At 36.6% G+C, this 12681-nt stretch overlaps 1 protein-coding gene and 1 long non-coding RNA gene across 2 annotated transcripts in view; one reads left to right on the top strand and one right to left on the bottom strand.

Moving 5' to 3' along the window:
• LOC136252752 (uncharacterized) overlaps positions 1-12681 on the top strand; it is a 232625-nt gene that overhangs the window by 182410 nt on the left and 37534 nt on the right. The window lies entirely within an intron of this gene.
• LOC136253232 (TNF receptor-associated factor 4-like) lies at positions 614-2333 on the bottom strand. Its single transcript, XM_066045860.1, has 2 exons — positions 2232-2333; positions 614-2175 (listed from the first exon to the last, which is right to left on the bottom strand). Exon 2 carries the CDS (start codon positions 2110-2112, stop codon positions 787-789), a length of 1326 nt encoding a protein of 441 aa, XP_065901932.1. The 5' UTR covers positions 2113-2175; positions 2232-2333; the 3' UTR covers positions 614-786.

Raw genomic sequence — 12681 nt, 5'->3', positions numbered from 1 at the left:
ATCTATATAGAAAAATATTAATGCAGAGTTGCAAGATGGGCAATAATTATTATGGGAGATCTAATTCTGTTATATCTACTACTAGTAGCTATGTTAGGCTAGGGCACTTAGATTGGAATACTCTTCAAAGAGACATACACTAACAAGACTATATACAAGAACTACTAAAAATCCTATGCACTTGACATCCCATATTACAATCTCCCCTCAACAAGAAATATCATCCTTTATTATACTTAACATTGTTTACCTGTTGCACTAGGGCACATCCTTTGGTGCCTTTAATTTAATATCTATAATTATGTTAACCACCACTGTCTGCCAGCTTATGAAATTCATTGTGCTGCAAAAATACTATGTCTTCTGCACAAAGACAAAAGGTTGTGTTTAAACCAAAGTGTGGTTAAGATACCAACTACAACATGGGGTAAAATTTTTAACATCTTCTGTGTTTATCACAAGTGTTCAGATACCTCTTCAGTTTTCCAACATACACCACAGTATCAGTATGCATCCATGCAGCCTATAGCAAACAGCTACTATATAGCTATTACATGAGATTGACTGTCCCGTCAGTAGGGCTGTATATGCAAAAGAAACTTATAACCTTGTTTACATACTTCATGCGTAACTCTTAATTTCTATTTAGCTATTGTGTACAAACAGCATCTATCATTGTCCTTTCGACATACTATGAATACTGTAGTACAATAATGTGATGGCATACACACATACACATTAAATGTACTCCTGGATACTAACTAACATAACTAAATATGACCATGTCTACAGTTTGCTAACTTGGAGGAAGATACAATCATCTTTGAGATACTGACATGTCGAAGTGACACTATGAAGGTCTTCATTGGAAATGAACTGTGGACACCCCCAACCTTTGCCTCTGTCACCATCAGTGACTCTATCAGTAAGCTTACCACCGTCAGTATTCTCATCATACATCCATGCCACTGAATAATGCTCACAGTCACTGATTTGGTTCAATAGCTTCACTTCAAATTTTCCCCTCAATGGCCATGTGAGTTCATCATCATGTGGACACTTCATTACACATATGAATACTGACAAGTGATCACCTTTACCAACACCACTCCCATCAGCGTTAACATCTAAGGACAACTTGTAGCCATTGTTGTCAGAAAAGAATGGCTCTCCCTGCCAACAAACTCCTTCTTCCTTATGTGCTTGAAAATTTGCCATCTTAAATATGACTGGACACATCTTTGTCATTCCAGTAATCCTTGTGGCCATGGTGGTTAAATGAATACACCACGGTATCGAGTCAACTAACACATCAGAACATCCAGAACTATTAATCAAGCGGTGCAGCATCACCTCAACATTACTAAGTCTACTTTCTGTGGATACTAGTTTGTCTTCCGTTTTAGCAAGCTGAAACTTGGTCATTAGTAAATGATCCTCCATTTTTTGCCACTCGTGTTTCTTTCTCTTTTTACGCATCATCCTCTCCTCACACCCATAGCCTTGGTACTCACATGGGACAATCTCATGAGGACACTCTGTCCTGTGTGCTTCCATGTCTTCACGAGCAATCCCTTTTACCTTACACTTGTTTAGACAAGGGACAGGAAGCCTAACACACTCCTCCTTGTGTCCTCCCTCAACAAACTGACATTCCCCTGTAATGTAGCAGTACCGGCAGTCAACATTCCGACGTGGGCATTCAGTCTCAACATGACTGGTCAGGTATTGTCGTTGTAACATTTTCCCACACTCATTGGAACACTTCACATCCTCAAACTGACAACCATCACTGTTTCCAAGGTGATTGTTGATGTCATTCAGTTCACCCTGCCACTCACAACCTCTCTCCTTGTTAGTACACATCACATGAAGACACTTAATCTCTCGATCAGCCTGTTTGTTGATGACAGTAAAGAACTCTTCATTGTGGCAACATGGGCAGGTGTTGCCTGCTTTCTTGAGATCATCTAGACAAGACTTACAAAAGTTGTAACCGCAGCACACACTCAGGTGAGCATCTTGGCAGGGATGCACGCATATTTTACAGATGTAACGCTCGTGTAGAGTATCCACAAACTGGTATTCAAATTTTCGCTGGAATGTCGACATGTCAGCCAGCTCCGCGACACTTTGATGACCACAGAGACAGTGGCTCCGCCTCTCAGTGCAGTGCTGTTAATTGAAACACATTATGCTGACAATCAACTCTAACACTTAGCTAATCGTACCTGGATAACCGGTGTTTAGACTAAATCGTGCAAACAACATAACCTAACACTACTTCACCGACGCGCAGTGACAACTTGGTTTATCACGTGCGCACGGCTTCAAATAGCCGGAATGGAACGGAACCAATGTAGTTAAGGTAGCTAGTTTTGTAGTTAAAGTACTTAGTTTGGTAGTTAAGCTAGTTAGAATTTTGAACCAATGGAATGACCAAACCTTTTTTCAATCGGTCCCTACAGCGTTTCGGTCCTTCAGCAGTTACTATCATTTGTGCAAGTTTGAAGATAGAATTTGTAGAAGGCAGTCAGTTGCAGCCTCTGGACTGCATTCTCCAGTCTTTATTTCTCCTATCTCAGGGGTGGTGGAAGAGGCCAAAGAGTGAGGGGTCCAGGCCAGCTATAGGCCACTCCAAATAAATTCTCTGTTTCCCCTCCACCGCCCGCATCTGGTTACTGTCAGCTCTAAAACTTCCATTATTCCGTATTCTTCCATTATTTTCCGGTTATTCTTGCATACTGACAGGCTCAGTAAAGCCATCTCGAAACGGTGTCAGCAGTAGCCCACACTTCACGCTTGTGTTAGTTTTGCAACTTTAAAAGGAAGGATCAAGCTTAAGCATGCTTTTATGCAGCTTTTTATGGTTGTGCCAGGAAAATAATGGCTTGAAAAGCTGCCATTCTTATAATGGAAATGGACCCCCCGCCGCCCGCATGCAAATATGCTTGAGTCCAGGACGGGAAACAGAGAATTTATTTGGAGTGGCCATAAGTTGAAGACCAAAAAAAAAAAAAAGGTCACAACTTGCTGACAATAGCTGCTCTCCACCAATTACATCTCCTTATTTATAACTACATATACGTAGCTATAAAGTAATTTGCTACACTGCTTCTCTGAATACTGTGACTGCTCTATTAGAGTATCCAGATCCAGATCCTGACTGTTCTATTAGAGTATCTCGATCTTTTCTTGCAAACATTATCCCAAAAAAGTGGGGAGTGGGGGGGGGGGGGGGGGGGGGGGGGGGGCATGGCCCCTGGCCCCCTCGTCTCCACCGCCTATGTCCTATCTAGCTATATGTTCACACACCTAAAACTTATTAGTTGTGAAGAATACTTGGGTTGGTGTTCTTTGGTATATCTAGCCATAGCTACTGTGTGAACACTGCAGTGTAACGAAGACTGTTATTTTAAAATCAATTTTGCAAATGTCTTTTGTATCTACAGTGTTGTACTCATAATACCAAACAAAAGTGCCAAGCAAACATCTGGTATATTTTCTCCAGATGATTACTGTGGCGGGCCAAGGGAGGGGGAAACTTTAAATAAGATCGAATTGACTCAATTGAGAAATACTCTAATACAACAGTCACCGCATGTAACCCCATCATTTTAAAAATAATTATTTTCAAAAATGTGCAGCCTAAGTTTGAGGATTAACACACATGTGTAACATACACATGATATGATTTACAATATGATTGATTATGGGGTTACTGATTGGTAGGGAAAAGTACTAATAGTTTCAGTTGGTGCTTAAAAGATTGTAATAATTGTTGTTGGATTAGGTGGGGTTAGAGTGAATTCCACAATCTTATTAATGATCAGGGAAATAATTACTGTCCTTGCATAGATAATATGATAATATCTTTGGTCGTGGCCTCTGGTGTTAGACGTGACAGGGATTGAGTCAACAGGAGATATATCAATGAGATTATGAACAATTTTGTAGAGGAGAGTGACACTGGATACTTGTCTGTGGTGCTCTAGACTATAATATTAAGGTCATTGAGCATCGAGCTGAGCATGTTGGTGAAATGCGAGAAGTCAGCCAATACTAGTAACAATATTAACAGTGGAGTTGTGAGCTCTGGCAGTACATTTTTAGGTATTCCTTGCATGCTTTTCTCTTACTATATAATTATGTCCAACAAAGCTGGAAACATCACAGCCTGAATTTTAATAGCTGGGCAATGGATAATGCACGCTACAGTGTTCATGTCTTCTCTTAATATTAGACCTTCAAAGTATCATGTTTACTAAGGTAGCAGAGGCTCGTAAACAGGATTTATAGTAGGACCTTTTTCTGTTCAGAGGTATCTGAAACACATTTTGCATGCTTCCCTTGGGGGTGTGGAAACATGCTCTCTAGCAAAATGTTGCTCTTGAATGGCCAAATACTTTAATTTGGTGATATTTCAGCACGGTTTAATTAAGTTGATAGTAACTAACTATTATATCAAATATTTGATTGCTGTTATAGTCAAAGGCAGATTTAGGGGGGTGCTTGGTGTGTTGAAGTCCCCCCCACCAAAATTTTAGTATTTGTAAGCTAGGAAGCTTCTAGAAGTTGCAGTACAGATGCAATTGCATCTTATATGTACATATGGGCAATGAAAAGATGGAAAGAGAAAGGTGAATGGCCAATAATTACTAAGATGGATTCAAATTATACTTTTGGTGTAAGACTTACCCTAAAAGCTGTTAAAAATCGAAATACACTAATAAAACAGTCAATTACTCTAATAGAATATCCATCATGATTTTTTTCAAGAAGTTACCAGTATGTCACAGTAGTCATACACTGCTAACTTCTTGAAAAACACTGTTGACCTGTACACACTGCTATCTTACCTATGCTCCAAGCATCCTGCCATATACTAATCACTTTCTGAGAGCAACTGTCAAATGTCATAGTGGGTATTTTCAGTTATTGCTACAAACCTGATAATTCGGATGACAAATATACGTGCTTAACTTTAAGTAAAACATTAGTATATGTATACAGTTAACTAGGATGTAGCATCTGAGAACTGTTTGTCTTTGCTTTATCAGTACCAAAGCTCTATGCTGCATTTATCTGAATCTCCCTATTTTAGCATCAATTGAAGCTAATAAAACTTAATACCATACAGAGTTTACACTCCCAAACCCCTTGATGCTTAACTTGATAAACTCAAATGATGCTGCAGCATTTATGCTGTCAGTGTGCCACTGCAGCAGCTGGAGCATATCTCTCAATTCTCACGAATTGGTCGTGAGACACACAATTTCAGCCTTATGCTTTACTTGTATAGTTACTGCATGTTGTGCTTTTATATTGCTTTGTTTTGTACTTTTATGTGTATACTCTGGAATGGAAGAGCAGCCTTGGCTGAATTCCAGAGTTTAAACCTTGATATCACAACCACTTGCTGATCTCACGATTTCTCATGATTTTCTTCCTAAGGCACGCTAATTTAAAATCTCCTTGATTTAAGCCCCAAAAAAGTCTTTGTAGTGTATATACTAAAGAGGATATATCCTCAGTACCTTCATTTCATTTGGATCACATAGTACCAGCTTTTAATGATGTCGATATAACACGATCGATTGTACTTGACAGGTTAAAGAAGATCAATATGAACAAATCATCAGGACCTGACAGTTGGCCTCTACTCTCATTAAAGGAAACTGCTTTACAACTTAGTGTTCCATTGTGTACACTGTTTAAAAAGTCACTTAGTAGTAGCTGTCTCCCTAGTAGCTAGTTGGAAACATGTCATGTCACACTGATTCACAAGAAGGGAAATCGTTCTGCTGCTGATAACTACCATCCAATAAATCAACATCGCGCATAGTACAAATTTTGAAGTCAATCATCAAAGACCATTCTCACACACCACATGCTCACTAACAATTTATTTTCTCCAAGCCAACATGGTTTTATTGCTGGCAGGTCGTACAAAAACAACTTCTTACAGCAATAGACTACTGGACTCAATTGCTCAATGATGGCTATCCAGTTGACATTATATATTTAGATTTCCGAAAGGCGTTTGATTCTGGCCCTCAAAAGCATATGGCATAAGCGGGTCTCTACTAAGTTGGGTACAGAATTTTCCTTCTGGTAAAAGACAACGAGTTGTCCTTAAAAATGAACACTCTAGTTGGTCCAATCTCTAGCGGGGTTCCCCAAGGTTCAGTCCTTAGCCCCCTGCTCTTTTTGTTATATTATGTTAATGATATTCCGTTATCTGTGGACAGCCAAATTTAACTATTTGCTGATGATGCCAAGATCTTTCGATCAATTAGATGTGAAACCGATTACTTACAATTTCAACGGGATATTGATATATTGTTTGAATGGTCGAAAACCTGGTTGCTTAATTTTAATATTAGCAAGTATTATGTTTTGCATTTAGCCACTCCTATGGAAATTATTGTATTGATGGTAATGTTATAACATCTACTGAATATATCAAAGATTTGTAAATCGTCATTGACTCTTCAAGTTTCATAATCATACTGCTATAGTAACTGCAAGAGCTAATCGTATACTAGTTGTGCATGATTAATAAATCCTTTGAGTATTTGAACACCAACGCATTACTCCAACTGTACAAATCTTTTGTCCGTCCCATATTAGAATATGGAATGGGGTACACAGTTCATACGTGATCAACAGTCAATTTTAAAAAATTCAAAGAAGAGCTACCAAGTTAGTGAGTGAAACTAAAGACTTACAGTGTGTTGACAGATTAAACCACCTAAACTTACTATCTCTGAGATATTGACGTCGTAGAGGGGACTTAATTTACACATACAGACTATTTCATAACATGCTGGACATGGATAGCTCATCTTTATTTACCCTTCGATCATCCTCTATAACAAGAGGTCATAATTAAAGATCTACAAACCACATGTTACCTGCTTGCCTCTCCATCACTTTTTTTCAGTAAAAATTATAAATGATTAGAATGGACTCGCATGATCAGTTAATGTTAATTCAACCAATTTGTTAGCACACACCTAGATAGATTTTATTATGATTATCAATATAATTATTTTTTGTAGTAGTTTGATTATGTTTAGATCAGGTTTTTACAGGCATTGCCTTCTTACCTGTACCCCAATAATTGTAGTAGGTATCATGTGATCAGTTAATTAGTATAGTGGGGTGCCTCCTGTGTTTTGAACAAATTTTGGCAGTTTCCCGTATTTTTGACTGTGTCACGAGTCAATATGCTGTCAAACTCAATGGATTGAGTATTATATAATTTACAGAATTGTGGTACACATACAGAAAAACTTTGGCTTGCAAGGGACATACAATTCTGAGGGTCTACCAGGCACCAGCTCTCGTAGCCTATGTAGTTAACTAATTTATCTAATTACAACTACGTATCTATTAAGTTACAAGTAACTATAATTTCTTAGTAGAGGAGTCTTGGAGGATCGAGAACAAGGGCACAGGTAATGAAATCTACATGGAGTGTTGTCAAAGTTGGCTAGAAAATGATTCCATAGAAATTTCTTCAGCTTTACTTTGATTAATTCTAAAGATTGAGACAAGTCAATGATTGGTAGGTAATTCCACAATCTGGGTAGGCGATAAAAATGCAAATTCATAATAGAGTTGGTGTGGGCTGTCTACGGGCAGAGCTTGGTGCCAGCAGATCTTGTAGTACCAGTAGTAAAATTAACATAATTTAGTATGTCGATTTTATCAGATGGACGTTGATGGATTTGATAAAGAATAAGATGTCAGCAATCGCATAAGTGTACATTAACAGCACTATACTACACTGGATTAACCTAGATGTGTAGTCTGAATGCCAGATAATTGGATAAAATAAATTTGATGACTCTTCGCTGTATTTTTTCAAGTGATTCGATATCCTTTAAATTAGATATGGTCTTCACAGTGTTGAACATTACAATAATTTTAATCTAACTAGATTGATGTACAATGATTTACGGGCATGGATACATTCAATTCGGAGTCATTATTTGAAGGTGAAATCCTAGAAAAGACTAGCTCAACACACATGGAAGGTGAAGATTAAGGTGAAATCCTACCAGTTGTGTTATTACAAAATTAATGTTTATTACTTAATTTCAGTTGTTGTGAGGTGTACTTGTGTGGAAAATCTGTGCTGAACACTGAATCCACTGCTGGATAATGATTACTCAAGAAATGAGAGGTGATTTTGACAATACAGCAACTGAGTTGAAAGACTGATATCATGTGATTCGATGATGGAGCAAAGATAGGTTCTTGCCATGTAGTAGGTTACACTGTAGCATAGAGATATTATAAGCTGCGGTAAACAGCAGTATTGCACCCACATAGCTATATAGCTAGTTGTGCCTTTGAACATTTTTTTTTGTTAAAACCTAGTTGTATATGTATGTAAGTGACTTTGGCCTCTAGTTGTAAAATATGGTGATGGGGCCCAGGGGCGGATCTAGGGGGGGTTTCTGAGGTTTCAGGAAACTGGTCAAGTGTATTCAGGTAATCAAAATTATATTTTACAGTGATTTGCAATGGTACAAAGTTTAGATCAAAATACTCTAATAGAGCAGTCAACCACTCTAATAGAACAGCCACATTTTGTGTTTCTCTTAAGAACTGTAAGTAGGGACCCGCCGATTATGCTGGCATAATTTTGAGCATAATAGGTACCTAAAAGCATTGAGCATAATGCTAGCATAATAGGTTAAATATTTGTACGATAGTATAAATTCTTGCTGGAAAAATGACAATTGCAAAATAAGATCGATATACTCTAATAGAGCAGTCAGTAACTCTAATAGAACAATCATCAAACTATTAGAGTATATCGATCTTTTCTCTTACATGCAGCAAGAATTTATTATTTGTGTTCCAGCCACTCATTTTTTCTTTCTATACAGTGTTAAACTAGTACTAGTAGTAGCAAAGCATATGAACTAAGGCATGAACATTGAGCATAATCAAGCATAATAGGTAAATATTGAGCATTAATTTAGGCATAATAGGTGAATTTTTGAGCAGTGCAGCATAGCATAATAGGTAAAATTATGAGCATAATTGGCGGGTCCCTAACTGTAAGTAGCTAGCTAGCTACTTTATTTACCTGTACCAACACAGTAAAAAATAGTCCAAAATCTTATAACAGAGTGTTAAAATCTGAAAATCTTCCTGGGGGCATACCCCAAGACTCCCAAAACAACATCTATGTCTGTTGTTTGTTTCAAATGTCAAATTTGCTCTGTCCATTAACTCTTTAGTCTGCACCTGATACTGTACTAGAAGCAAGCACAATTACATTATACTTAACATAATTATATTTTTAAAACTGTCAATACTGCTACCAGGTGTAGGGAGGGGGGTTCCCAGGGGTTCAGCACCCCTCTGTTTGGACTTCTGAGTTTACAGCAAGACCCTAACACATCATTTAGTGTGGCAGGACCAAATGAGTGAGTAATAGTGTATGGCACAGCACAACCATTGATAAAGCTTGCATTCATCTCTCAGGAAAGGATTTGCAGAGATAACATGAGCCCTCTAGAAAGCTTGTAAAAAATCGATATACTCTAATAGAGCAGTCAGGTAAATACTCTAATAGAGCAGTCACGTATACTCTAATAGAACATGCATGTAAATATCCATTATGTTAAGGAACTTCATTGGTGGATTTCTTCAGACATTCTAACATTTAATAAATGCAAAACTGAGCATGACCTTATACTGCTATAGCTTTGGTATGCAGTGTTTAAAGACATAGAATGCCAGTACTTTATCACTTGGGCATGCAGAATGAATCCATGCTATGCATATTTTGTAGTTATAATGTTTTGATTTTAAGTCGTTCCAATTGTACAGTGGATTCGTGGTCCCTATACCAGTGAGATAACTATCACTTACAGATGTCTATAATTGTCTCTAGGTGTTATGCTGTCTGTTTCCAATAGGTATATAGTGTATGAGTACAAGCTTCATCTCAGGGGCACTTATATAGCTATGCATTATAATTAATGTAGTATTTTTTGCATAAAATATGGAGTTTTGATTCATTAAAATATTGAAAGTCTCTCGGCAGCTGGGGGCTGTGCCCCCAGACCCCTGCTTCTGGTAACTCAGTACTGCTGTTGGAACTGATCTCCCTTCAAAAAATCCTGGCTATGCCTGAGATTGCACAATTTTCTGGACAATCTTGCTCCCATACCCCCCCTAGATTTAAATTTGCATATAGTAAAAGTTTGGAAACCAGTCACCAAAATTCCTGGGGCCGCCCTTGGGGCCATAGATGTAAAAAGTTAAATTGAAATAGCAACAGAACAGTCTGCTATAATACAAAGTTGAAGTTATTTTTGTCTACCATAAAACAGGAAAATTTTAGTGTAGAAAATTTTCATCTACTAAAATTTGATACAACATTTTCATCACTAGCATAATCAATGAAATATGTATGTGCACGTTATTTGTATAGGTAAAAATACTTTGTTGTTTAAATTTTTGTTTATATTATAGTGATGAAAAAATTTTTGACAGCAAATTTTTCCTGATTTAAGGTATATTTTAAATCTCTACATGTTACCAAGAGTACATAATATATATATTTAGGTATATATTATGAACTCTTGATGTTACTAAAATTAATGACCTCAATTGTCTTTAACAATACACTATTATGTATTGCCTTATAATCCAATAACATTAATTTTAAAAGTGTAGTTCTGTTTTTCAACTGAAATTGTTTACAACTGAACTCATCCATCTTGTACCCATAATCTTTCAGTACAATATAGTATTTGGTTAAAAATAGCTTCCAGATTCAATCTTGTGATAGCTATATTCCAAAAATTTCCAGAGGGAGTATCACCACAGACCCCTTTGCTGTAAAATTCTATATGTTGTGTACTCTACACTCTGGTGAGTCTATACTTGCCCTCTCATTACTGCTATTGTTTGGACATTACAGTTTTAGCCATGAGACTGTAAAGCACACTAGCTTACCTTTTAGACCTCAGTCAAATATGCTCAAAAAAAATTGCCCAAAATAGTTTTGGGAATTTCCTAAATTTTCACCCATTATGCTTTTTCTCAGTGTTCCTATTATGCTTGTGTTATGCTCCTAAGTTAGCAACATTTGTGACAATTATCATGGAACATTTTAATCATTGAATGCTCTATTAGAGTATTTCACTACAAAGTGACTGTTCTATTAGAGAGTATCGATCTAAGGAGCTATGTGCAATGCATTTGAGTACTCTATTACAGTTTCCACTGACTTTTCTATTAGGAAGTATCGATATATTTTCATGGAATTAATCTCCATAGTTTGAAATATTCACTACTATAATGCTGGCATAGCACTCCAGCCTATTATACTTTTTTCATGCTGGCATATTTGACGGAGGCCTATTACCTTATAATTAAGCTGAGCAATACACTAAATTTAGCAATCTTGTATATTGATGAATTTAGCAATTTTTAAAATTCGTGTAATCGATTAGCAAAAAATTAAACCAAAACTCTAAAATTGATAAATTTAATCAAGAGTACATAATCATATAATATTTATATGAACATATCAATACTAACCTAACCCCGACCCCCACATAAATATAATGTACTCTTGATTTAATGTACTGCTAAATTAAAGTATTTCAAGCACAAAATTAATGGTCATGTAGTCATACCCATTTGACATGTTTTATACTGACTTTAAGCAGTTTACAGCTTTTTCAAATTAATAACAATAATGATGTATTAAAGTACGGATGTCAGTATTCCAGCAAGAAATTACAGTGTGCCAATAAAGCTCCATTGCTTTCATTGTGTCACTCCCTGATGGAAATACATCATGTGAGCTGGGTCATGTGATCTTAATGAGCACTTGAGTACCAATTTTACTATCCGAGTACCAAAATTCTAAATGTGTACTCAAGTATTTTTGCAGTATTTGTTTCAGTTCTATTTTTCATGCAATGTAAGTATATTGGACCAGGAAAACTAATAAAACTGTTGCACATAAAATTAATGATGCCTGAATCACGAGTATTAACAATGAAACTTAAAAGCCAATTTTAGGAAATCTAATTCTAAAAAGTGGTATAATTCTCATAGTATTTGAATTTCTGGAATTATCAATGAATTGAAACTCTAGGAAAAACCTTTTTGTACAGTGAAATGAGATCATGTATCAGTAGCTAGCTATAGTACTGGAGTGAGAGATGAGGATGATAAGTTGCAATGGTTATACATACTGATGATATGGTATACATATATATAGTATGAAGCCAGTTTTGACTTATGCTCTAAGTCTGTATTGCTGTATGGCCATGATTGTAGAAACATTATTATCTTGTTACTGTATTGTAGAGTGACTAAGCAAAAAAAATCATTCACTCTTTGATAAAAGCGCCAAACTTGTGCACAATTCATGCTAGATATGGTGCTATTAAAATTATCAATAATATTGCACTCAAAGAACCTGACAAGTAAAATCAATAGAGAATGTATTAGGGTAGCCATTAAAGTATTCTATTATTATATGAAACTCTGCATGTGCAGACAAGCAACGGATTGTCATATCCAAAAGCTGATCAAGGGAGGGTTCATCAGGTCATTAACTTGCCAAGTTAAAAAGCATGGAGAGCCATGGTATGTGAAGCCATAGATGCACAATTTTTCAATTGGATT

The sequence above is a fragment of the Dysidea avara genome, chromosome 4 (genome assembly GCF_963678975.1).
Source record: "Dysidea avara chromosome 4, odDysAvar1.4, whole genome shotgun sequence".
In the NCBI taxonomy this organism is placed as follows: Eukaryota; Metazoa; Porifera; class Demospongiae; order Dictyoceratida; family Dysideidae; genus Dysidea; species Dysidea avara.
The sequence above is the reverse complement of the archived record's forward strand: the minus strand, read 5'-3'. Positions and strand labels throughout refer to the sequence as shown.

Excerpts from the sequence above, each read along its gene's own strand:
- LOC136253232 (XM_066045860.1), bottom strand. The coding sequence starts at position 2,112 with ATGTCGACATTCCAGCGAAAATTTGAATACCAGTTTGTGGATACTCTA.